The 24,908-nt window shown below is 41.0% G+C and overlaps 1 protein-coding gene across 5 annotated transcripts in view; it reads right to left on the bottom strand.

Moving 5' to 3' along the window:
• Positions 1 to 22,445, bottom strand: part of LOC122870951 (leucine-rich repeat-containing G-protein coupled receptor 5-like) — a 47,273-nt gene extending 24,828 nt beyond the window's left edge. The window contains exons 1-6 of one of the 5 annotated variants that reach the window (XM_044185391.1): positions 21,905 to 22,445; positions 21,468 to 21,795; positions 9,175 to 9,246; positions 5,263 to 5,334; positions 3,705 to 3,776; positions 450 to 665 (exon numbers count right to left, since the gene is read on the bottom strand). In XM_044185391.1, the coding sequence (XP_044041326.1) occupies positions 450 to 665; positions 3,705 to 3,776; positions 5,263 to 5,334; positions 9,175 to 9,246; positions 21,468 to 21,795; positions 21,905 to 22,082 (938 nt within the window). In that variant the 5' untranslated portion in view covers positions 22,083 to 22,445. Of the gene's footprint in view, positions 1 to 449; positions 666 to 3,704; positions 3,777 to 5,262; positions 5,335 to 9,174; positions 9,247 to 21,467 lie in introns of all 5 variants that reach the window. The other 4 variants (XM_044185387.1, XM_044185389.1, XM_044185388.1 and 1 more) reach the window with 4 other exon arrangements.
• Positions 22,446 to 24,908: the final 2,463 nt, after the last annotated feature.

Raw genomic sequence — 24,908 nt, 5'->3', positions numbered from 1 at the left:
TAGCTAGCTATATTAGCCTAGCGCTTAGCTAACTAGCTACCTAGATAGCTAAGACAAAGCAATATCTTTTAGTTACACTAAATTAAAACATGGGAATGCACATTTAACCATGAGTGTTTTTGCTTTGAGCCAGATTAGAAAATCCACAAATTCTGCAACGATTTGGCACAAGGAATATATCTGCCATTTTCCCTTTGAGTACAATATCTGAAAATTGTCTTCTGATTTAATAAGGAAACATCTTGGGAATTTCATAATGACGTTAAGGTGTTGATGTAATGTATTGGTTTCATATGGAAATATGGTACACAAGTCAGAATTGCAAGTGTCCCACGTCACCCTACTCCACCCTATGTTGCATAGTTTGAGGATTCTGTAACCTTCGGAAATTAATTCTCCGCTAACGTTCAGGCTTTTTAAAGCTGCGAGTGTGTTTGTGTTGTACGTACAGCACCACCAGGCGGCCCAGCTTGCTGAAGGCGTGATCGGGGACGTGGCTGATGTGGTTGAGGGCGAGCGTCATGGCCTGCAGGGCGGGCAGCTCGCCCAGGGCCTCCACCGGCACCTCCGTCAGAGAGTTATCATCCAACCACAGGTGACGGAGCGAGCGTAGGCCGGAGAAACAGCCAACGGGAACACCGGAGATGTGATTGGCGTCCAGGCGGCTACGGAGAAATTGACATTCAAGTAATTTATGTGTCCGTGGAAGACCAAAACACACAAAACAGTCGTTCATGGCACAAGTGTTGAAATCATCCAGACCTACAAATACTTGGAAAGTGTGTTTGATAATAGATTTAATGAAAATACAGACATCATTGTGAAAAAGACTCTGCAGCGTCTCTGCTGTCTACGTAAACTAAACACCTGAGGAATAGATCAGAGAATATTGATAACATTTTATTTCTCTTTTATCAAAAGTATTTTATCTTTTTCATTTATTTGCTAAGAACTGACCGCAAGTTGTTGTTGTTGTTGTTGTTAACCTCAGCTCTGAAATTACTGGCAAAAGATCCCTCGTTCAGTTTAATACTGAGTCCTCAAAAAAAGCATATAAGATAATCAACGACCCCACACATGATTACTTTAATTTAATCGGGAATGCGTTTATCGCCTGTATGTAAAACAAAGAGAAGGAAGTTTGGCTTTAGCTACAGCCACGGTACAAGATATGTCAGTATTTGTATTTGGAGATAGTTTTTTTTTTTATGTTGGCTCGAATTGCCCCTCTGAGTGACGAATAAAGTATATTTAATTGAATTGTTGGCAAGTTTTAAGCAAAACTCTGAGGAAAATGTGAATGACTCGAGTTTCCATCAACTACCTTTATGCAAATATACGCAGGAGGACATAACAAGATCACATGACTGATGGAGGACCAGTGACTCTGCACAGGCCTCGCAGCTACACTGTGACTCCCACAGCTACTTTAAAGGTGAGCAGCTGCAGGGCATGAAGGTTTTTTCTGTCTACAGAAGAAGAAGAAGAAGAAGAAGGTAAAGCAACGTTAAGGTGTATTCTGTAAATCTGTCTCCATCAGCCTTTATCACATGTACTCTTTTTCAATATGCCAACTTAAAGGAACTTTTTTGTAATATTTTGGCATTAAATACCTTCAATGCAAGTTCATCTAAATTAAAACACGTCACATAACTCTTTTCTAGCGCGCCACGCTCTATTCATAAAACTTATCTTTTTAAAAAAAGAAGCTTTTTATTAATGCTAACACAATATTTTATTTCCAACATGTCGTATCTGTTTTATTATTATTGTTGTTGTTTTTATCTCACGTTGGGTATTTTATTCCATTTTATTTGTGTATTATTTTAATTGCTGATAATCTGAAATGTCTTGGGTCAACCATGTAAAGAAAGTGCTGTATAAATAAAGTTATTATTTATTATCTTGCCTTCATCAGGGCGGTAGTGAAAGGAAGTTAGCCGAAAACACCGAATGAATAAAGCACGCTTTACTGGAGAAGAACTTCTAGCATTTCCACTCAGGTTTTTCTTTGTGTCGAATTGAACATCTACTTTTTCCCACATGCACAAGAGGCTTTCAGCTTTGATGAAGAGCTGTTTCTGCAGAATGTAAAACGACACTTTGAAGCAACTTAAGAGGAACATTAGAGATCGAGTGTTTGAACAGCACAGAGGAATGATCGGCAGGCTGCTCGAGCACCACTCAACCAGCCAACGTGCTCTTAAGCAAAACGAAGGCATTTTAATGAGCACAGACTTATTGCTGAGAGTGTGTGTGTGTGTGTGTGTGTGGGGGGGGTCAGTCAGTGAGCAGCCACAAAACACACATTTTACTATTAAAATATTGTTTTTCGTGCTCATTACTTAGCGGATACAAGACAACAAAACAGGAGACGTAGCAACCAGTGGTGAAAAGTACATTTACCCAAGTAAGTACTCTACTTAAGTATAATTTTGAGGTACTTGTACTTTATTTTACTACAATGTTACGTTACTTTCTACTTCTATTCCGCTACATCTCAGAGGGAAATGTGTTATTTTTTACTTCATTACATTTATTTGACAGCTGGAGTTTCTACTCTACATGTTTACATTAAAACGCGTACGAACGCACATGAACACAAGCGAACATATCGCATTAAACTGATGGCTACCGGCCTTTTTGGCTTGTGAGTCCTTACAAAAAAAAAATAATAATATCACGCCGTCCTGTGAGAACCACGTATCTCTAAAAAGTCTTCCTGAGCTCAGAGAAACAGCCTGTTTTCAGCTCTGTGACGATGCGTTTCCCAGCTGATCCGAGGGGGGGTTAAAGAGTTTATTCAGCTTCAGGAGGAGGAGAGTTTCCTCAGCACATGAAGGAAACTCTTCATCCTTCAGCTCGTCACAAACATCTGGAGATACGAGGTTTTCACTGGACAGGAAGGGGATGAAACACTGTGATCTGTAAAGTAACTGAAGCCGTCAGACAAATGTAGTGAAGTAAAAAGTTCAATATTTGCCTCTGAGATGTGGCGGAGTAGAAGCAGAAAGTAGCATGAAATGGAAATCCTCAAGGACAAGTACCTCGAGTTTGTACTTCAGTGCAGTACTTGAGTAAATGATCCCACCACTGCACCCTAGCACAGGTTTTAGGCCTGCACAAAACACAAGCATGTCCCTAATGTTCACCTAGTTCCTTTCTATTTTGGTCCACGTTGAGTTCAGGTGGAAAACTCACAGGACTTCTTCAGGTCATGCAACATAAACATGCATGTTCTGTAGATACAAAGAGGTCTGTCCGTCTGTCTGTCCGTCTGTCTGTCCGTCTATCTGTCCGTCTGTCTGTCTGTCCGTCTGTCCTGACAATACCTCCTCTGTTCACATACAGAGACAGAAGGATGGGACTCCACATAATGGTCCATCAGATAAATGAGAGAGAGACCTTAGACAAAAAGAACGACTCAGACGTCTCCATTCTTATACCCCTATCACACACACACACACACACACACACACACACACACACACACACAGGTACAATTTCAGTATAATTACTGTGCGTTATCAGACTGAGGAACACAGTGTCTGGACTACATACATTAATATACCTGTCCATGTGTGTGTGTGACTGGAGATTCCTTTCCACCAAAGGGTAAAATGAGACATAAAGGTGTGTGTGTGCGTGTGTGTGTGTGTGTGTGTGTGTGTGCGTGTGCGTGTGCGTGTGCGTGTGTGTCTCACAGTGACTGCAGGTTGTGCAGGTTGCTGAAGGCCTCGGCAGGGACGGTCTTCAGCTGGTTGTTCTGAAGCATCCTGGAAACACATGACATGAAGTAAACTAACGAAAAAACAGTCAGCATGTTAAAGAGAACAGACAACACAACGATGACTTAAGGACATTTTGGGAAATACGCTTATTTGCTTTCTTGCCCGAGAGTTAGATGTCTGTATGGTAAATATGAAGCTACAGCCAGCAGACGGTTAGCTTAGCTTAGCATAAAGACTGGAAACAGGGGGAAAGAGCTAGCCTGGCTCTGTCCATCCTACCAGCTCATTAATTAACACATTTTATCTATTTTGTTTAATCTGTACATAAACCGTGTATCTCTATTTCCTGGCTGGGGGCAGTTACTTCATGGAGTCTTTACTGGTTGCAGAGACTTTGGACAGAGCCAGGCTAGCTGTTTCCGGTCTTTATGCTAAGCTAACCTCACCGGCTGCTGGCTCAAGCTGACTGTACAGACATCAATCTTCTCACCTAACTCTCAGCAACTGTCACGTGTTTATGTAAAAGAAAACTACACCCCCCAGGGTTCACTGCATGTCAGTTAGTTCTGCTAATTTGATTAATTGCACCACTAAAGTGCATTATCAGCTAAAGCATTAATAGCTAATTATGTGGCCGTGTCCTGTAGAGGGACCCTGTGTCAAAATAGAGTTTGAACAGCTTTATTATTTTAGGTTATATTGTGCTCACATCCCAAAAAAGATGTGTTTAATACAAATTATGTATTATTATTGTAGTTATTATTGCAGGACAGGAGTACGGGTTGCACTGGACTTAATGGGACCGGTGCGGTAGATGGGGGCTCAGTACGGACCCAACAGCAATTTTTTTCCCAGGGGCCCCCTTACTGGTTAATCCGGCTCTGGTAGCAGCAGCAGCAGTAGTAGTATCAATATTAATAGTTGCAGTTGCGGTTTTGTAAAACTACAGTAGGAGCAGTATCAGTAAGAGTTGTAGTAACAGTAGTTTTACAGGTTTGTAACAGTTGAAAAAAAACAGAAAATGATGATAAGTGACCCAACAATGAACAGACGGATGAATGAAACACAACAGAAATAATTTGTTGATATGAGTAAACATGTGAAACGTAAACAGTGAACAGAATTGTTGTTCCAAACTGCAGAAACTATTCATTAAACTGAGACACTCATGAAATCTTCAAAGGGTCTCTGTGAATGATTAGCACCAGTAAACATACCACACATTATTACAGTGTGTGTGTGTGTGCAGGCTTGCACTGCTATCTTTGTGAGGACCATATTCAGTTTTAAACCGTCATAGTGAGGACATTTCTGCATTGCGAGGACATTTTCGCTGGTCCTGACTACTTCAAAGGACCGTTTGAAGACTTGGGTTTAAGGTTCAGGCTAGAATCAGGTTTAGGTTAGGGTTAATAAAACGGTCGTAAGGGTCAATAGGGTTGGGGTTAGGCATTTAGTTGTGTGTGTGTGTGTGTGTGTGTGTGTGTGTGTGTGTGTGTGTGTGTGTGTGTGTGTGTGTGTGTGGACTTACAGCACTTTGAGGTTGTACAGGCCGGTGAACGCTCCTCTGGGGATGAATGACAGATCGTTTCCCGCTAAACGCCTGAGACCGAGAGAGAGGCAGAGAGAGAGTTGAAGCCCAGGACTTGAGACCCTGATGGATTTACGGGGACTTTTTTTTTTTTTTGCTTAAATCCACCACCATTTAGCTTAAAGAATAACCTGGGATTTGCTCATGTAGGCAGAAGAACACCAAAACTACCTTCCCCAAAACAGCATTACCATTAAACATACATCCTTAAAATCCAGCTAATAAAACTGGCTTAACTTTTCAACCTGCAGCAGTTTTTTGAAGCTAGTGCAAACTCGCAGACTGTGACACGGAGCGACACAAACTGATCTCAGACGAGCTGTACTGATAAGATTATTCCAGCTGACTGAGAGCGGGAGTGAATGATCGCAGTATTCAACAAAAACACACAAGAAGTCACTGTGTGTGTGTCAGCTGCCTCCATCCTTCACAGACCTTTTTTCCTGTTGCGCTCTCATCGGACACTGCTCATCTCCCATCTCAGATTTGTCTCCAAGGTGCTCCAACTACAAGCAAATCTCGTTTTGGGCCACCAAAACATAGCATCCGGGACAGCTCGTGTCCAAGTTAAAGTCTTGGAGCTGTTGTGATGGGCATGAGTGCCGAATCTGTTACAACTCAACCGTTTTGGTCTTAGATGTCCAAAAATGTGTCTGGGCCGGGGTAATTTCAATGGAATCTGCGTAATTAGTGGATTCACTGGTGAAGTTTGACCACAACTTTACAGGCAGCTTGTCGCTTATTAGCTGTGTGTCACCATCCCTGCTCTGCCAGAGTATAAACTGCTCCACAAAGAGACACGGTTAGCAGACATGGAGTATGTAGAGTGAGTATTTACAGTATAAAGGAGCCAATGGTACAAATACTTCTCTTGAATAAACTGAGAACTTATTGTCTGTTAGTGACTGTGCTAGCAAGCTAGCTAGTTTGGAGCTATTGTGCCTGACGATATTTAGCATGTCACTGACTCTTCTCTCCCCCCCCCCGTTTTGCGTCAAGTCTCGTCCTCGCCTGTGCTGTGATTGGCTAGCACTCGATTGGATGCTAGCTGTGAGCGCAGCGGTAGGATGATAGAGATCCTTGGATCTTATCGCATTAATGTTCTAGTTGGTCTTTATTACGAAATAGGAAAGATCCGATTAGTTAGTTTACCACACTGACACCAACGCTGCCGAGGGGCATTAAGAAATGTTATTTTAACTGCTTTAAATTTTATTTTTTGTTTTCTTCTACAGTTCTCTAACCCTTTGTTTTTCTCGATGGCAACGCAAGGTTGAAGACTGAGTGTAATATCTTCATTGAATAAAATTACCACCAAAGAATATGGGCATGGAACTGATTATCTTAACTAAAGAATAAACAGATGATTGTTTGTGTCACTTCAGATGCTTTGCACCATGTTTTTCATGTATATATATCAGATTTGGTAAAAAATAAACAACGTGACAAATAATATAAATCAGTATAAAGATATAACATATGTAATAATAGATAAACATTGGGGATAAATAATACTGTATACCACTTTCTGATTAGTTATGTATCATTAGTCAAACATCAGTTATGGTGAGATGTCTTTGTCTCCCAGTAAACATGATGTTCCCAGTACGTCTTTCCTTTAGAAACCAGTAGAAAACACTGAGCCGTGATGGGTCCTGCAGGTCTGTTTGTTTTTAGAGGCCAAACAGAGTTCAGCCAGTCCGCATGTACCCAGCATGCACCTCTGCGGTGTCCTATCGCCGTAGTGACGTTTCTCACGCCACGGTGACAAATATCACACACAGACACGCGCACACACATATCAACACACATAGCTGGCAGCAGAGCAGAGTCGTGTTCAGGTCTCTGTGAGGTCAGCTGTTCAGAGGCTGAACCCTCTCTCTCTCTCTCTCTCTCGGGCTCATTTCGTCCGGCAGCTTCTCTCTGGAGAGTTTAACGTTTGAAAGCGTTCATACATGACATGACACCGCCGAGGAGGTGAGGAGAGATGGGATTACACGTCGTCTCCTCACAGATATCGGAGCTCGCCGCCCGCTCAGACACCCTCCCCGAGTATCATCCACCTCAGTCTTTCAGTCACTGACTAGAGCTCGTGAAGGTATCTGAGGGGCGAAACATCGATACGCCGATGTATCGAGAGCTTCAGCTCGCTTTTCAACAAGGCGGTCCAATACCACATAATCGCAGATGACTACTAAACGCCCATCAATCACACACTTCCAGGCTGAATCCCAATGTCCACCCTCTGGACTCTGGCAGACTTCACACACTTAGGGTTAGGGGGTTCTGCTTTATTGTCATTATACTATGAATTGCAGTTGTGGCCCCCTCCATGCTACACACACACACACTCAACTCAACTTTATTTATAAAGCACTTTCAACACCACAAGTGGAACCAAAGTGCTGTAAACAAAATATAAAAAAGAAACAGAAAAAACAGAAAACAAACATATGACATACACACCTACAAAGCATTGTCAAAAGCTAAAGAAAACAAATACGTTTTAAGCGCACTCTGAAAAACACCCAATGAAGGACGAGTTTTTAGAGACAGAGGAAGGTCGCTCCACAGCCTCGGAGCTGCGACAGAAAACGCCCGATCACCTTTACATTTTAGACGCGAACGTGGAACCACAAGAAGCAACTGACACAGCAACACACACAGAAAAAGTATAAACAAATATTCAAATACATTAAATTAGAATACAATAAAATAGGCAACAAAATATCTAAAAGTAGCACTAAAGGAAGAAATAAAAAAGGAAAACTAAATTTATAATGAGGATATAAATTATGTATATACATACATATAAAAAACATATTTGTTATATCCACTTGCCATGGATATGACCAACGCTGACATCTCGACCATGTAATTCTCCTCAGAGCGATTATAAACATCTGACCTCACTATGTAAACAGACACATCAGGGCTGCAACTAGTAATTGTTTTCATCATCGATTAATCTGACAATTATTTTCTCGATTAATCGGTTAATTTTTTGGTCTATAAAATGTCAGAAAAAAGGTGACAGATTCAACTTGCTTCGTTTGTTCGGCCAACCGTCCAAAAGATATTCAGTTTACTATCACAAAAGAAAAGCACCAACTCCGAACAAGTGTGTTACATCGGAGCACACCAACTTTCTCACTTTGGTATCTTCCATCTTCCTGACAGGCTCACATTAGATAAGACCCGCCTTCTTGATCTTTCAGCAACCAATCAGCAGGCGAAAGGCAACCATGTGACCGTGACACAGTCAAAACCCCAAAGATATTCAGTTTAATGTCAGTTAATCAAGTAATCGTCTCAGCTCTAAAACATAAACATCAAATACTAAAAAAATAGACGTCTTCGAGTAAATATGGCACATTTGTGCTACACACAGTCTCTGCGTTGTGTCTAAGTAACAGAATAAAACAGGGCGGCAGAGAGGCTCTGTGATTGGTTTGTTGTTTCTGCTCCCGACCTGGAAATCTTCACAGGTGACGTAGCAAAACCTTTATTTATTTAAAACGGAAATGGTGGTGCGTTGAACACCCTGTTGTGTACGCAGGCGCCCTGCACCGCCTTTGTAATACGGCGGGGTTTATATGCACGTCGCTGTGATTGGGCGACACCTCTGACACACCCACCGAACGCGAGAAAACGTGCCTCGAAGCCCGCTGCACACCGCTGTGAGGAAACGTGTCGTTCAACCCGGAAACCGTAGCAAAACGGTGCGCAACGTTTTCAGATTGAACGCGTCCCTGATGTCACCTCCTAAACTCTAACACAGGAAATGATGACATATCAGCAAGGAATTAACCTGTGTAGGTGTGTGTGTGTGTAGGTGTGTGTGTGACTCACAGCTCCTCCAGGAAGTGCAGGTTGGACAGAGCTCCACTGGACAACACAGTCAGATTATTCATACTGAGATCACTGCAGAGACACAAAGAGAGAGAGAGAGAAGGACTGTTAATGTCTCTCTACCATCACACCTGTACGTTCAAACACTGCTGACACTCAGTGGTTTGTATTAAATAAATAAAGTGACAAATAAATTAATAAACAGATATAATATATACATATAAATACAATGTTTATGGTAACATTTTTCTTGTACTGCAGCTTTTACAAATCTTTTTTAGACCGTAAAAACAACATCCTGATGCCATTAGAAATATAAACGCTGAATTAACGATTCATTAAAAGAGACAAAGTTCATAAAACGGCCGCAGAGAGTCTGGTATGTTCAAACACAGAGACCATTCAACACACACACACACACACACACACACACACACACACACACACACACACACACACACACACACACACAGAGCACTTCAAAGAGCCGGTGAAAGGAACAAGTCAACACACACCTGAGTGAGAAACACGACAGGAGTGGAAGTTACTGGAACGAGACGGAAAGCAAGAAAAGAAATGAATGAATGAGTGAATGAGTGAATGAGTGAATGAGTAAACCAGTTTCTCGGTCTTTTTCTGTCATTCCTCCTTTTGCAGAGGTGGAAGAAGTACTCAGATGTTTTACGTAGGTAAAAGTAGTGACACCACAGCGTAGAAATACTCTGCTACAAGTCCTGCATTCAAAAATGCACTTCAGTAAAAGTGCAAAAGTATCAGCGTATACCTTTACTGTTTTTATTCTGTTTATCATGCAGAACGGCCCATTTCAGAATAATATATATATATATATATATAATTATATTACTGGATTATAATTATTGATGTTCATCACTTTAATGTTGCAGCTGGTGAAGGTGGAGCTTATTTTATTCTTATTTTTACTTAATATACTGCTTGGTAGCTTGTGAATTGGATCGATAAAGTTAATCATATTTTGTATCATTAATCTGAATCTGCAGATTAACTAAAGCTGTAAAATAAATGCAGCGGAGTGGAAGTACTCGAGTAGTACCTCGCAGTAAATGTACTCAGTCATGAGTCAAAACACGGCGACATCAGTGTTTCTGATTGGACATCATTTGTCGTTTGTGTGCAGCCGTGGCGTTCTTCCTCCTTTCTTTTCTTTCCTTATCTGACTCCGTCTACTTTCTGCTCTTTGTGTTGTCTGATAAGTATCGGCAGGTAGCGTCTTTCCACTCGGGGAGGGGAGGGGAGGGGGGGGGAGGGGGGGGTCAGGTCTGAAAGGAAACAGACTGTCTCTGTCTCACACACTGAGGGTGTGTCTGCAGGTTGAATATACCGGTTGTTAAGGAACTTTCTCAACACTCCATAAAGCCTGTTAATGTGTGTGTGTGTGTGTGTAGCTTTACAACATGGTGGACAGGTAGTCCACAGAGAGAAGGTTTGTTTGGACTTATTTTAGCAGAACGTTCCTTTACTCTGAGCAGACTAACAGTGTTACGGCTGATTGGCTTTTACTGCTTTAACACACACACACACACACAGGTTTGTGTTACTGTGCTTGAAAGCAGATTTCATTGACTTCATTCATTAGCTTCCTCACAATATATATTAATATACGCGTGAGTGTGTGTTTTCAGACGGTGAGACTGAGGGCTCTGTAATGTGCGCCGCATGTGGTCGCATGGCTTAACATGAACTGTTACCACAAAAATCTATATTTACACAACAGTCTGCATGTGTTTGTTCATTATTTCAAACGCGATTTACAGAGAGAGAATAATCTAAAGCCGTAAATAAATTGAAAGGTTCATTAGAGGAAAACCTTCTGCTTGGAAAAACTTTTTTTTGTTATTAAACTTTCTACCAAGTCAAGAAACAGCAGAAATGGTTTAAGACAATTTCCTGATGTTGCTGGTTGTCCTGATAACTGCTGGATGTTGGAGTGCTGTAACGTTGCTCCTCTAATATTACGTTGGCGTTAGCTAAAGATACATCACAGGTAGCTTAGCATGTAGCACTGTGCCCTGTTAGCTGCTGTTGGATCACCGTTAGCTTTGACCTGTTATGTTACGATAGCTTTGAGTCCTGGTAGCTAATGTTAAATGACAGGTAGGTACATTAGCTTTTAGCCCCGTTAACTTACATTGAATCACAGGTAGCTTAGTGTAGCTTTGTGCCCTGTTAGCTGATGTTGAATCACTGGTAGTTTAGCATAGCTTTGTACTGTTTGTTCCCTGTTAGCTGATGTTGGATTGCCGTTAACTTTGCCACTCTGATGTTAGCTGATGTTTGATCAGCGATGGCTTAGTCCTGCCAATATTACATTAGTGTAGTTTAGTTTATAGCCTTGTTTGCTAATATTGAATCACAGGTAGCTTAGCACAGATTTGCCCTGGTAGCTGAAGTTGGGTGACTGGTTGCTTAGACCTGCTATTGCTAACGTTACATTATCTGTGCCCTGTTAGCTAATGTTGAATTACAGGTAGCATAGCTTTGCCCTGTTAGCTGATGTTGGATCACAGTTTGCTTTGCCCTCTAATGTTACATTAGCTTCAAATCCTGTTAGCTGATGTTAGATCATAGGTAGCTTAGCATAGTCAATGTTACGTTAGCGTTGTGCCCTGTTAGCTGATGTTGGATTGCCGGTAGCTTTGTCCCTCTAATGTTACATTAGCTTTGTGCCCTGTTAGCTACTGTTATATCGTAGGTAGCATAGCACAGCTAATATTACATTAGCTTTTTACTGTTTTAGCTGTGTTGGGTCATCGGCATGTCCAGTTGAGAAATGCTAGCTAATTGCTAGGGCTGCAACTAATATTTATATAGTTATTTTTTACAAACAGTCCAAAACTCAAAACATATTCAGTTCACATGACATGAAACAGAGAAAAGCAGAATATTTTCACATTTAAGTAAGATGTTTTCTTGCTTGACTATTTGTCGATCGTGAAATTATTGTTGCACTTCTCCTTGCCCAGTTAGCTTAAGTTTGCTAACTGAGTCTAAAATGGGACTGAATTATACTTTATTCAACCACACACACAGGAGTGTGTGTTGTATGTTTTGATTTCCTTCAGCCCTGAGATGTGGGACATTACTGAATTCAAATAAACACAAAAGTGTAATAATGATGATGATGATGATGGTGGTGGCGGCAGTTGTGCTTTAACAATAAGGAAGTACCCAGCACTGATTACCCTGCTGGCTACAACCCATGATGTCATATGACCTCACACTGTATGAACAACAGTGAAATCAACAGTTTGATGTTGAGATTATTCGGCCCTCACTGTCACTGCTTTCTAACACCAGAGCTTTTATTTTGAAACAGCTGGGTTTACCTGCTAAACCAGGTGCACTGCGAATACACTCGGCAGTGTTTCTATCTATCAGATACTGTTGTGTATTTCATCATTGTGTATTTTGGGAGAAATGTTTCTGTTTGGAACATAGTTCGCATATGAATAGACACTGAAGAAGTGTGTTACACTGCAGAAGTGGTTTAATGAGTTTCTGTGGACGTTTTGATGTTTTTAATTGAACCAGAGTCACTGATGTACGGTGGAGTATTAGTGACACTGTTAGAAATATAACCTGAGATTTTGAGATTAAAACCACAACATTTTGAGAGAAATGTTGTGGTGTTATTGAAAAAGAAGTTGCAATATTTTGAGAATAAAGTCAAAAATGTACTAGACAAAGTCTGAATATGTTCAAAATTAAAAGTTGTATTATTTTGCGAATAAAGTCAAAAATGTATTTTGTAATTTTTTCATATTTCAAGATTAAAGTTGTAATATTGTGGGGAAAAAGTTATAATATTATGAGAAAAGTTTGTAATATTTCGCAAGTAAAGTAAAGCATTTACTGGGAAAAAAAGTAAAATAATATTTTAAAGATTAAGTAAAAACTGTATGAGAAAAGAAGTCGCATCAGATTGTAATATTGCAAAAATAGTCAAAATACTACAAAGAAAAGTCATAATATTACGAGAAAAAGTTGTAATATTTTGACAATAGAGTAAAAAGATTTAATTAATTTTTCGCAGTCAAACGTTTATGAGCAAACTCATAATGGTGAATCAAGTCAAAAGTCTTAAATATATGTTTAATGTAGTATTTTGAGATTTAAGTCTAATTATTTTGTGCCAAAAATTTAAGATTATTTTTTTTTTAGATTAAAGTCGTTATATTATTCAAATAAAGTCAAAAACGTTCAAGAAAAAAAGTTGTAATACTTTTTTGTAAAATTATTTCAGCTTTTCCTTGAAATTCTGATGTTTTTTTTCTAACAGTGGCCATAAAACTACATAGTACTGTAGTACTATGTAGTACATAGTAGTAGTAACAGTACTAGTAATAGTAGTAGTACTATTAGTCAAAGCTTACTACAGTTTCGACCACCTTTCAAGCAGAGGGAGTTGAGTATTTGCTTTAAGTTGCAATCACGAGACAACTGTTTCATTTGACTTTTACCTTCATTTTAAGCAATTCCACCTTTTTGTTATTATTCGACCTTTTCCGGTAGAAGTCACAATATCAAACTGATCCTGAGCCAGTCACAGTTTGAGTTGCAGATCCACAGTAAGGAACCATGTTATTGTTCAAGTTCAGATCCTTGAACTGATTTTTTTTATGTGGACTGAGGAGAAGAAGAGGCACGAAGAACAAGAAGGATGAAAGAAAGGACGAATACATTAGCCATGTTGTGTCTTTTTCCCCTCTCTTGGTAATAAGTTAGATGAAGCTTTGTGTGTGTGTGTGTGTGTGTGTGTGTGTGTGTGTGTTGTCTTTTTTTCGTCTCAAACTGATGGATATCAGACGATTATTCAAATGGGGGCGGCCCGCAGAAAGACAAACTCTGCAGAAAGAAAGAAAAGAGAGTTGTGTAGTTTGGAGGCGTAGTGTGACAGCGAGGCCTCTTTCTGGTTTTGTCCTGTTTCTCTCTTTCTTTCTGCCTTTATTTCAGTCTTTCGGGGGCGGGTCAGCGGGGGGCCACCCCCCCCCCCGGGGCGACTGAAGGCAGGGGGTTTATTCCCTGATCCGTCCTGTCAGTCCGCGCTGCCTCCTCCCAAAGAAAAAGATACCGACAGGATAAACAGCAGCTCTGCACAGATCCGGGTTTCTGTGAGAGGGAAGACGCAAACAAACAGCTTGAAACTGTAGAGGGGAACTGTGAGGTTTAATCACGCTGACGCCTGACAGTATCGCTCGTTATCCAATGGAGTTTACATTCAGTGTTTCCCACCAGAATGCATGGCGTGCATCCTTGAGGTCTAACAAACGTGCTTCATTATAAAAACCCTTGCAAAGCCGATTTTTCTTAAACCTGCCTTGTTTACATCCATGTTTACCTGCTTGCACTAGTCTTCTTCTTCTTCTTCTTCTGTGCCTTTATTGGCACATTTCTCCGTGTGTCGCCGTCACCTGTAGATCAGTGGCACTGCGGGAAACCACTGGCAGGAATGTGTATCACGTAGTGAAGGAAGTACTCTTTCACTTAAGTTAAAGTAGCAATACTACAGTGCAAATATACTCTGTTAAAAGTCCTGCATTCAAAACTTTACTTTAGTAAAAGTACTCATTACGCAGAACGGCGCATTTCAGAATCATATATATTATATTAATGGATTATAATTACTGATGCATTAACGCGTTCATCACTCTAATGTTGCAAATAAATGTAGTGAAGTAAAAAGTGCAAAATTTGCCTCAGAGATGCAGCGGAGTAGAAGTATAAAGTATCATAAAAAGGAAGTACACAGGTAAAGTACAAGTACCTCAGAAGTGTACTGAGTAAATGCCCGCGCGTGAACGCACACGAGAGCAAACAGTGGAGACCAATAAAAACATTTCTCCATGGAGCTAAAAGTGGTCGAAAGCTCCAGAGGGCACCTTTAAGCTCGAGATCAAGATTTTATGTGGTTATCGAGATAAAAATGTACTTGGCGAGATCCCGGTTTGGTTATCTTGTGATTAGAAACTGCGCCCATGTTTAGTTTTCTACGGCCATTACAGATGACCAGACGAACTGCAGCGTTAAATGCCGTCTACTTAAAGCCCTTCAAAACTTCAAATCTTAAAGTAAAGCACCGTCAGACTCACTTCTTTTCATCTTCTTGTTTTTGATTGTATTTACCTTCATTTTCAGTTGACAGGTCGACTCAGCGCTTTGACATAATGTCAGTTTGTCTGGCAGTCGTTCATTTATTTTATTTCTGGTTCACGTTGTGCAGATACCTGTTGTTCGAGAGCCCTTACGTGCGCGTTCTTGTTGATGTTACTATGCCGATCGTTTTGTGTCGTTTAATTTATCGTCATTACTATCATTTAGTTATTTTGTTCGTTTGAAAACGAGATGGTGCGTCTCCAGGGGTTCATCCTCAAATTAAAATGTTAAATAAATAAAACAAAGTTTATCAGGAGTTTAGCACCAAAAAAACAACGTATCTGCCTCATCAGGGCTGTGTGGGTGTGGTTTGATCTCATTTGACTGATGGTGGCCTGATAACACGAGTCATCACATCTTGATTCAGATGTTTCTAAATCCTGATTGGTCACCTTTTCCCAACAAAGCCTTTTTCGAAGCGGTCGGAAGAGCTGAAATGAAACCGCACTGACAGGAACCCCATCATCGCTCTGAGTGGCCGAGAAAACCGGCTTTTAATGTCCGACCCAAGCTAGCCATGTGGCCAAAAGTATGTGGACACTGGACTCTCTGCAGGCCAGGCAAGTTCTTCCACACCACACTGGTTGAAAGGGTCAGACACAAACTGTTAAAAACAGCACTATTGTCTAAAATATCACTGTGTTACATAAGCAGCATTCATTCTGCATCCCTACAATCACGCTATGTTGTCTGTCTGACCTCTCTGACCTCACAGGAAGACAGGTAGTCCATTTACCTGTCTGCGGTGTTTGAACCTGTGTGTGTGTGTGTGTGTGTGTGTGTGTGTGTGTGTGTGTGTGTGTGTGAGAGATCGGAGATCCACTGAACCTTGACAAAAGCTTAACGCTCTCTCACACTTAAGACACCAGCGGTCCAAACATCCTGCACAGGTAAATGGACTACCTGTCTTCCTCTGAGGTCGTGAGAGAGGTCAGCAAGACAATGAGGGGTTCACCTGTCTGTCTGTCTGTCTGTCTGTCTGTCTGTCTGTCTTTCACTCACTCGTCTCATAAAAAGTACAGTTCTCTAGCAACCAGGCTGGAAAAAGGAGCTAGTTGAGACAGACATTTAAGTGTAAACAAATGAGAAATGACTGCTGAAGGTGTTGACGGAGCACAGGAAGTCCAATATGGCTGCCAAAAGGGGGCGGGGCCAAAAAAATGCTTCATATGTACATGAGTTCATTCATCACAGAGAGGCTAAATGCATTCCTGCGCTCGTGCTGTCAGTCGGAGGCAGAATAGAGACTTACAGGCCCATTCAGACTTCAGACAGCTCTGCTTAGGCATGCAGCTAGTGTACACACACACACACACACACGCACACACACACACACACACACACACACACACACACACACACACGCACACAAAGGCATTGACAGATGGCAGTATTCAGAGTGAAGGTGGTCAAACAGACAGACAGACAGACAGACAGAAGGAGATTGTAAACGGACTCTCCCTGATGTCCGTCTGTCTGTCTGAGATCAGTTACTGTCTCATTTCCTGAGAAAGCTGTTAAAAGTTCTCACGACGTCGCGGAGAGCACAAACATTCACGATGTCCCGAGCCGGTCGGAGGGCCAGTTCTGACTGATTCTCACTGGCCGCGCTCGGTGGCGGGAAAAGTAGCAACGCCACCTGTATAAAACTATTACAAGTAAAAGCCCTGCATTCAAAATCTTACTCAAGTAACAATACACAAGTATGAGGATTTACTTAAAGTATCAAAAGTAAAAGTACTCCTTATGCAAAGTGACCACACTCGCAGTGTTATGTATGTTATTCTATATATTATTGATGCATTTATGTAAGCAGCATTTTAGCCATATCAAGCCTGTTGATAGCAGTTTGTTTTGAGCAACGTGTCACTAAGCTCGTCCAATCGTGTTTCCATCTCCTCAGAAACAAAAATCCGATCTATTTTAAATCTTAGTGACGCAGAAACTGTTGTTCGTGCTTTTATCTCCTCACGCCTCGATTACTGTAACAGCCCGTTCACTCGTCTTAATCTAAAAACACCTGGTTCAGCCGCTTTACATCGGCTCCCTGTTGGTTGCAGGACTGACTTTAAGATCTTGTTGATTACTTTTAAGGCTCTTCATGGCTCCAGATTATATTTTAGACCTTGTAATCCCTTATGAACCTTCACATAGTCTGAGATCTTCGGGCAGGGGTCTCCTGTCTGTTCCTGAGTCCAAGATGGAAACTAAGGGGGACAGAGCTTTGGCCATCAGGGCCCCGAGGATCTGGAACAACCTGCCCGAAGACATCAGGCTGTCTGAGTCAGAGTCTTCGTTTAAGTCTCGTCTCAAAACACATTTTTATCAGAAAGCAGATCCTGATTTTACCTGAACTGGCTGATTATTGGTTTTATGTATTTTATTTCTCTTGTTTTGAACCTCTTTGTACTTTGTTTTGACAAGTGCTCTATAAATAAAGTTTTATTTATTATTATTTTAATGTTGTCAAGACAGCTTTTAACTACTTACTGTTGCGTAGTGATATTAGCCATGCCTTCTAATGTATTTATTTTGTATCTATCGTTACTGATTTTACGATTGATATTGTTTTTACTAACAACGGCACTTTGGGGAACAGCATTCGTTTTTTTAATGTCTGCAAATACACGAAGGAATGACAATAAGGGAAATCTTGAAATCTCGTTTAATTTAAAAGAATGCGTCATATTTTTTTAAACTGATCATATGTTCTACGTGTAAAATCTCGACCTGAGAAGTAACTGTAGCAGTCAGACGAGTGCAGCGGAGCAGAGAATGGAAATACTCAAGTAAAGTACAAGTACCTCAAAATTGTACATACATCATTAACAATGATCCAGTACTATAACAAGGGTCGTTATGCCTAATTTTGTTGCTAATACTTTCATAGTGCACCTTTAAATGCAGGACTTTTACTTGTAATGGAGTATTTTAATAGTGTGGTATTGCTACTTTTATGTATATGATGTCTCACCGCTGAGCCAACATCACCTGAACACACACACACACACACACACACACACACACACCTGGCGGATACCAACTGGTCACATGCTCATTTCCTGCAAAACCACCTGAATTAAATCGTAAAAAGGTGACCAGTTTGCAATAGATTGTGGGATACTGGTGACCAACAGTTACACACACACACACACACACACACACACACACACACACACACACACACACACACACACACACACACACAAACACACACAGAAACTCCTTGATGTTTTGCTGGATTCGATTCCTGATTGGAGCTTTAAAAAAAGACACAAAGAACCTTTGATCGACTGTCGCTGCGTGTGTGTGTGTGTGTGTGTGTGTGTGTGTGTGTCCATCTGCCTGTCTTAGACAAACTGTAAGGAAAGTGCTTTCATTGACACACACACACACACACACAGCTATTCTGAATAGAAGAAGGTTTTCTTTAATGAGAGTGAAATTTAAATCCTGGACATTGTACTGCTTTTAGACCACAGCCAAAACAGGCAGGTTTTCCTTCTAAACAAACACACACACACGTACGTACGCACGCACACACACACACACACACAGAGTGATGTAATGGTTTTGCCAGAGCTGAAAACATGTCTGGTATCGAGGCTGGTCACCTGCTGTGAGGTGAAATGGATTTGAATTAGTTTTAGTGTTTCGCTTTAACACTCAAGTGGAAACACTGAAACTTCACTTGACACTTTTGTTACATGACCGCACTGAAGTTATGCTGCAACTTTAAGTACAAATCACAAACTTTAACACCGGTGGGGACCATTTTTCCAAAGCATACCATGCAATGGAGCAGCCCTATGTGCCGACGGGTTGAGCTCACAGAAATGTAATCATTAAAATATAGATGATTTCTCCTACATTTGAACTTGATTTTACAAAGACATGAATGATTTGATTAACAAAAGCCGTGTTTGCAGACTTAATTTGGGCTTTAAGCCACAGGAGCAGAGGTCGTAAGCTTGGCCTGATGAACGACACACCACTACTACGCTTTCGTTTTAAAACACATGCTAAGTTCACACCTAGCGCCCACACTGCTCCGGCGTTTTCGAACCCCTAAAAAAACGGAGAAGTTTGGAAAAGCTGCTGGCCCCGTTTTTTTGTCTGGACGGGCAAAAATGGAGGCCGTCTCCAGGTAACAGGTAAATGATGAATGGTAAACAGCTGATTTGTGATGAATGGCAGATGTTTACTGAATCAAGTCTGTTTTTATTACATCTTTCATATATATATATATATATCTCTCATTTGGTGAGTTCCACCTCTAATATTAAAAGTCAACAAGGTGTGCTCAACTGCAAACCTGATCTACTCAGAGGTCAGAGGTCACGCTTCCTGACAGAGTAAAGACCTGAAATTGCTGAAATGATCAGGGTGAGGCCCATCGTCACCCGAAGAAACCCCTGGAACTCCTCAAAAGCTCCAACAATCTCTCCATGTGCCACTGGAGTATCGTCAAGGACACTTAAAATCTCCTCAGTAACCACTAGAACCGCATCCAAGTACCTCTGGAGCCTCTTCAAAAACCCCTAAACCTTCACATCGCTCCTTCTGAAATGTCCCCAAGAGCCCCTGAAACCTTTTCACTTTCCCCTGGAACATCTCAAAACTCCTTGAATCACCTAAAATCTCCTAAAGGATTCTTGAAACTTTTGCTTGTGGGACCTCTTCAGCGTTTCTTGAACCCTTCACAGTGATCCTAAAATCTCCTTAAGAATCCCTAGAACCTCTTCTAGAAAACCTTACTTAAGAGCTAGAACCTCCTCAACAACAACTGAAGCCTCCTCCAGCTCCAGGAATCCATCAAAGTACCTCCGGGACCTCTTAAAACCCCCCTAAAGCTTCACAAAGATGCTTCTGAAACCACTCCAAAAATAAACAATAATATAATATAATATATCTCTGGAACCTCTAGAAAACCCCTAATCCTCAAGTACCAATGGAAACTCCTCATGAACATCTGGAAGGCCCTCAAAGATTTGTAGAATTTCTTTAAGAACCCTTTAAATGTATTTAAGGACCAAGTACGTCTGAGCCCTCCTCAAGAACCACTAGAACCTCTTTCAGTGCTCCAGGAACCCCTTTAAGGACCTCAAACATCTTCCAGACACCCTCGAAGAAGAAGAACCTCCTCAAGAACTCTTTGAACTTAAGTACCAATTGAGCATCCTCTGTGGGTGTTATTTAAGAACCACTAGAACCTCTTCAAGGAGGACACCTGAAACCTTCTCAAAAACCACTGGAACCTCTTCGAGTGCTCCGTGAACCTCTTTAAGAACATATAAACCTTCCTAAAGACATTTTCAGACCTCTTCAAGAACCCCTGGAACTTGCCAAAAGCTCCAGGAATCTCTTAAAGTACCAGTTGAGCCTCCTCTGTGGAACGTCTTTAAGAACCACTAAAACGTCTTCAAGGAGGACACCTGAAACCTCCTCAAGAACCAGTGGAACCTCTTCAAGTGCTCCGGGAATTTTTACAAGCACCACTGGAACACTGTGATGGACACCTGAAATCGCCCCTAGGACACCTAAAATCTATTGTAGAACCCCTGCGTCCCTGAACTTCCTCAAGAAGAACTTCCTCAAGGACACTCTGACCTTCTGTTAAGCTCTTGGATCCCATCTAAGTACCAACGGGACACTTCAAAAAAAAAAACCTGGAACTTCTCAAAAGCTCCAGGAATCTCTTAAAGTACCAGTTGAGCCTCCTCTGTGAAACTTTAAATCACTAACCACTTCAAGGAGGACACCTGAAACCGTCTCAGAAACCACTAGAACCTCTTCAGTGGCTCCAGGAACCTCTTTAAGAACCTGCAGACCTTTCAAACCTCTTCAAAAAGGTTATTTGCTTACTTTCAGTCCCTTTCTCTCTGTCAGCAGTGAGTATCACCTAATCCCTTTAGACCACCATATGAACAACATGACGTGCGCGTGGTAGCAGAGCTGGACAGGTGCTCCGTTTCTCACGACTGCGTAACATCCATGCACGCGCACACGCACGCCATTTGAGTTGCTGCTCATTTACTGTGTGCAGAATAGCAACAGGTTGGTAAAAAGATGTAAAACACAAACCCTGGGTGTTGACTTACAGGTAAGATGTGAAGACGCTCAGGTTGCTCGGTATCTCCCGGAGCCCCAGGTCCAAGCAGTCCACCCGGTGCAGCAGCCCGTCCACCTCGCACCGACAGCGGCCAGGGCAGCCGGCCCGCCCCGCTCCTCTGTCCCCGTCCCCGGAGCTGTTCACCCCAGCCGCCGCTGTCCTCTCCACGGCGGGCACGGCGGAGCTCTCCTGCACGGCCACGGAGCTCTGCATCTCCACCGCGGCCACGGAGCTCCTTAACCCAGCCGAGAGGACTGCAAACGCGGCCAACAAAGCCACAAACCCCGGCATGTCCTCCGCGGTTCCTCCCCCGGAGGCTAAAAGTTTCAGGTCCAGCAAAAATAAAATAAAAAACACACTCTTTTAATAATAAAACACAAAAACAAAGTTGCAGCCTGGATCACTTTGTTGTTGCTCTCTACTCACTGGAGTCGGACTGGAGATTAACTTCACCTAATCTGGATTGAAAGTGGCGCACAAAGAATATGAAACAGTCAAATAAAAAGTCCAGGTTGTCTGAGTTGAAGTGTGCAGTTTGGTCGCTTTCCAGGCTGCACGCGTGGAGCGGCGGAGTGTGTGTGTGAAAGTGTGTGTGTGAGTCCATCTACTCAAACTACAACAGTGTGTCAGCCCCGTTTACTTTTATATACCCGCTCTGTCACTGTCTGTCTGTGGTAACAGCCCATTGTAACCACAGATGAACAGCAGAATAGACAAGTAAAACACCGAATGAATCATTCATTTTTGTAATTTAAATTGATGTGGATGGTTTCCACTCCACGAAAACTGTGGAAATTTAACAGATTTATTTTGACATTTCTTGCAATAAATTCGGCTTGCTTGACAAATGTGTAAATAACATTCACGATCGTTTTAATTTGCAGTTTTGGAAGAGATCCTTTACTAGAGTAAAAGTAGCAATAACACAATGTAAAAATACTCCATTGCAAGTAAAATAACTGCATGAAAGTCTTACTACAGAAGTAGCAGCAAAATGCACTTAAAGTATCCAAAGTTAAAGTATTAAATCTTTTGTGCACATAAATTATTAGCTTATGCAACAAGATTTAAATAAAACATATCCTGTAAGTTTTGTTGGAGGACAAGTTACAACTTTAACAACATTTCTTATTAAATCCCTGCAGAGTTCTGCAGAACTCCAACCTGAGCAGATCTAATCAAAGGCATAACTGAAAACAGCTGTGTTGAAGTGCAGAGCCTTAATATATAACAATGCATCACATTTTATAAACTGATCATATGTTTTGTATGTAAAATAAAAGTAAACATAGCAGTGAGTGCCTCAAAATATTACTTAAGTACAGTTCTTGAGTAGATGTACTTTCCATCACTGGTGATTTGACTCATCTTGTGAGCTTATAGGCTTTATGTGATTTGTCTTTCTTACAAAGGAGATCATCTTAACGAGACTTCCTGCATAAATAAAGCTTAAGTACTAACTTGATCTTAGATGCAGTATATATGAAATGTAAGACATCTCCACATGAAGGCAAATTTGGACATTTCAGACATGAAATATCATAACTCACATGTGGAAACGTGAACTTCTCACATGCTTTTAAAACAAAATGAGCATAACTTTTAAACATCTGCTTATTTGTTTATAATTTTTTAAGTTGTTTTAATTTAGTTTGTGTTCTTATGTCGTTGTGATCTGTCTCACAGAAGCACATTGTACACCGTGTTTTGAAAAGTGCTAACGTATATACATTTAAAAAGCTTATAAATACATGTAAATATAAATAAGATTATGAATAAATATTGTGAGTGTTGTCAGCAACAGAAATGATTATGATAATCATTACATAACAATAATACTACTATATCACTAGTAATAGCCTAAATAAACATGAAGAAAATGGATAAAATAACATAAAACGTAAAGTTATTATAAATAAAATAGAATGTACGTTTTTATTAAAGCAGCGTTACATGATTGTTGGCCACTAGGGGGCAGAAAAACATCAAAACGAGCTGACAGATACACAGCTGCTAGCATACAACCGGCTTACAAAGTTGCAATTGTTTTTAAATAATCTATTTTATTTCCGCCTCCAGCAGCTGCAGAGCGACATGACGCTTCATCAGGAGGCGTGTCTGCGTCTCCTGATGGACGTCAGTCCGGTCTTCTCTCCGTCAGCTCTGTGTTTGGTCTCCAGCAGCTGCTGAGGGAAACATCTGGCTCTTTAGCAGCTAGATGCTCCGCTATGTTCAGCAGCTGGACTCTGACTGCGTCTGTCTGCTGTTTGCCGCTCAGCAGGTAGCGTTCAGAGGCTTTATCAGAAAACAGCTGCTGCTGGAAACAGCTGAGACTGAACCAGACAGGAAATGTGCCGCCAAACCAAAACTAGCAGCTAAAAGAGGCTAAAAAAGCTGTCTGGTTTCATTCAATGTTAATATCATCCCTGAACACACACACACACACACACACACACACACACACACACACACACACACACACAGCATCTTACTCTCTTTCTTGCGAAGACTTAGCTGTTCAGGTTTACAGTTAGCTTAGCTTAGCATAAAGACTGGAAGCAGGGGGAATCAGCCAGCTTCTAACCTACTTGGCAATAAACTGATTTCTGATTCTGAAATTATCCACACACAAAAAAAATTACAGATTAAAAATTAAAGATAAAGAATAAGAATTCAGCACATTTCAGACATTTTAATTTTGAAATATGACAAATTCTTTTTGTTAAATAGATATTAAATGAAAAATGCAGAAATAAACAAACATTAACCATAAAGAAAACTCAGCTCCTCATTTAACCCTCATGTGGGGTTACTGAGAGGTCGATAAATTCAATTCAATACAACTTTATTTATTCCTGTAAGGACAATTTTATGCATCATCAGGTCACTCTTAATCACAAAGCTAAAAGCAATCAAAGGCCATCAGCTTAAGAACTATGTGGAATTGGTAATAAATATTATAAATATTCACACACACACATAAGAAACCCTAAAACCTCTGGAAACTCCTCAAGGATTCCTGGAAAATCCTCAAGGACCCTCCATGATAACTCCTGGAATCTGAAAAGTCCTCATGAAAACAAAATCTTCATGTGGGACTTTTAAATGTAAATTAGTCAAGTTTAAAATATTTCACAGTTGCGTATAAATAAACGATTTGACACATGAATTTATATTATTATCAGTAGTATTAATCATTTGTTTTAGTGGTACTGATTCTTCTTTGTGTGTTTGAAAGTGTTTCCCTGCTGTTCCATTCGCAGTCAGGCTCTGCCCTCTAGTGGCTGAGTGGCTGTACTGCAGCCAGAGAAACAGGAAGCTGTGATCCAAAAAAAGTGATTTTAAGAATCAGAATCAGAAATACTTTATTGATCCCTGAAGGGAAACTGTTTGTAACAGCAGCTCGCCTTTACGTCAGCGCACACAGGAG

This window comes from Siniperca chuatsi, linkage group LG23 (assembly GCF_020085105.1).
Source record: "Siniperca chuatsi isolate FFG_IHB_CAS linkage group LG23, ASM2008510v1, whole genome shotgun sequence".
Lineage (NCBI taxonomy): Eukaryota > Metazoa > Chordata > Actinopteri > Centrarchiformes > Sinipercidae > Siniperca > Siniperca chuatsi.
The sequence above is the reverse complement of the archived record's forward strand: the minus strand, read 5'-3'. Positions and strand labels throughout refer to the sequence as shown.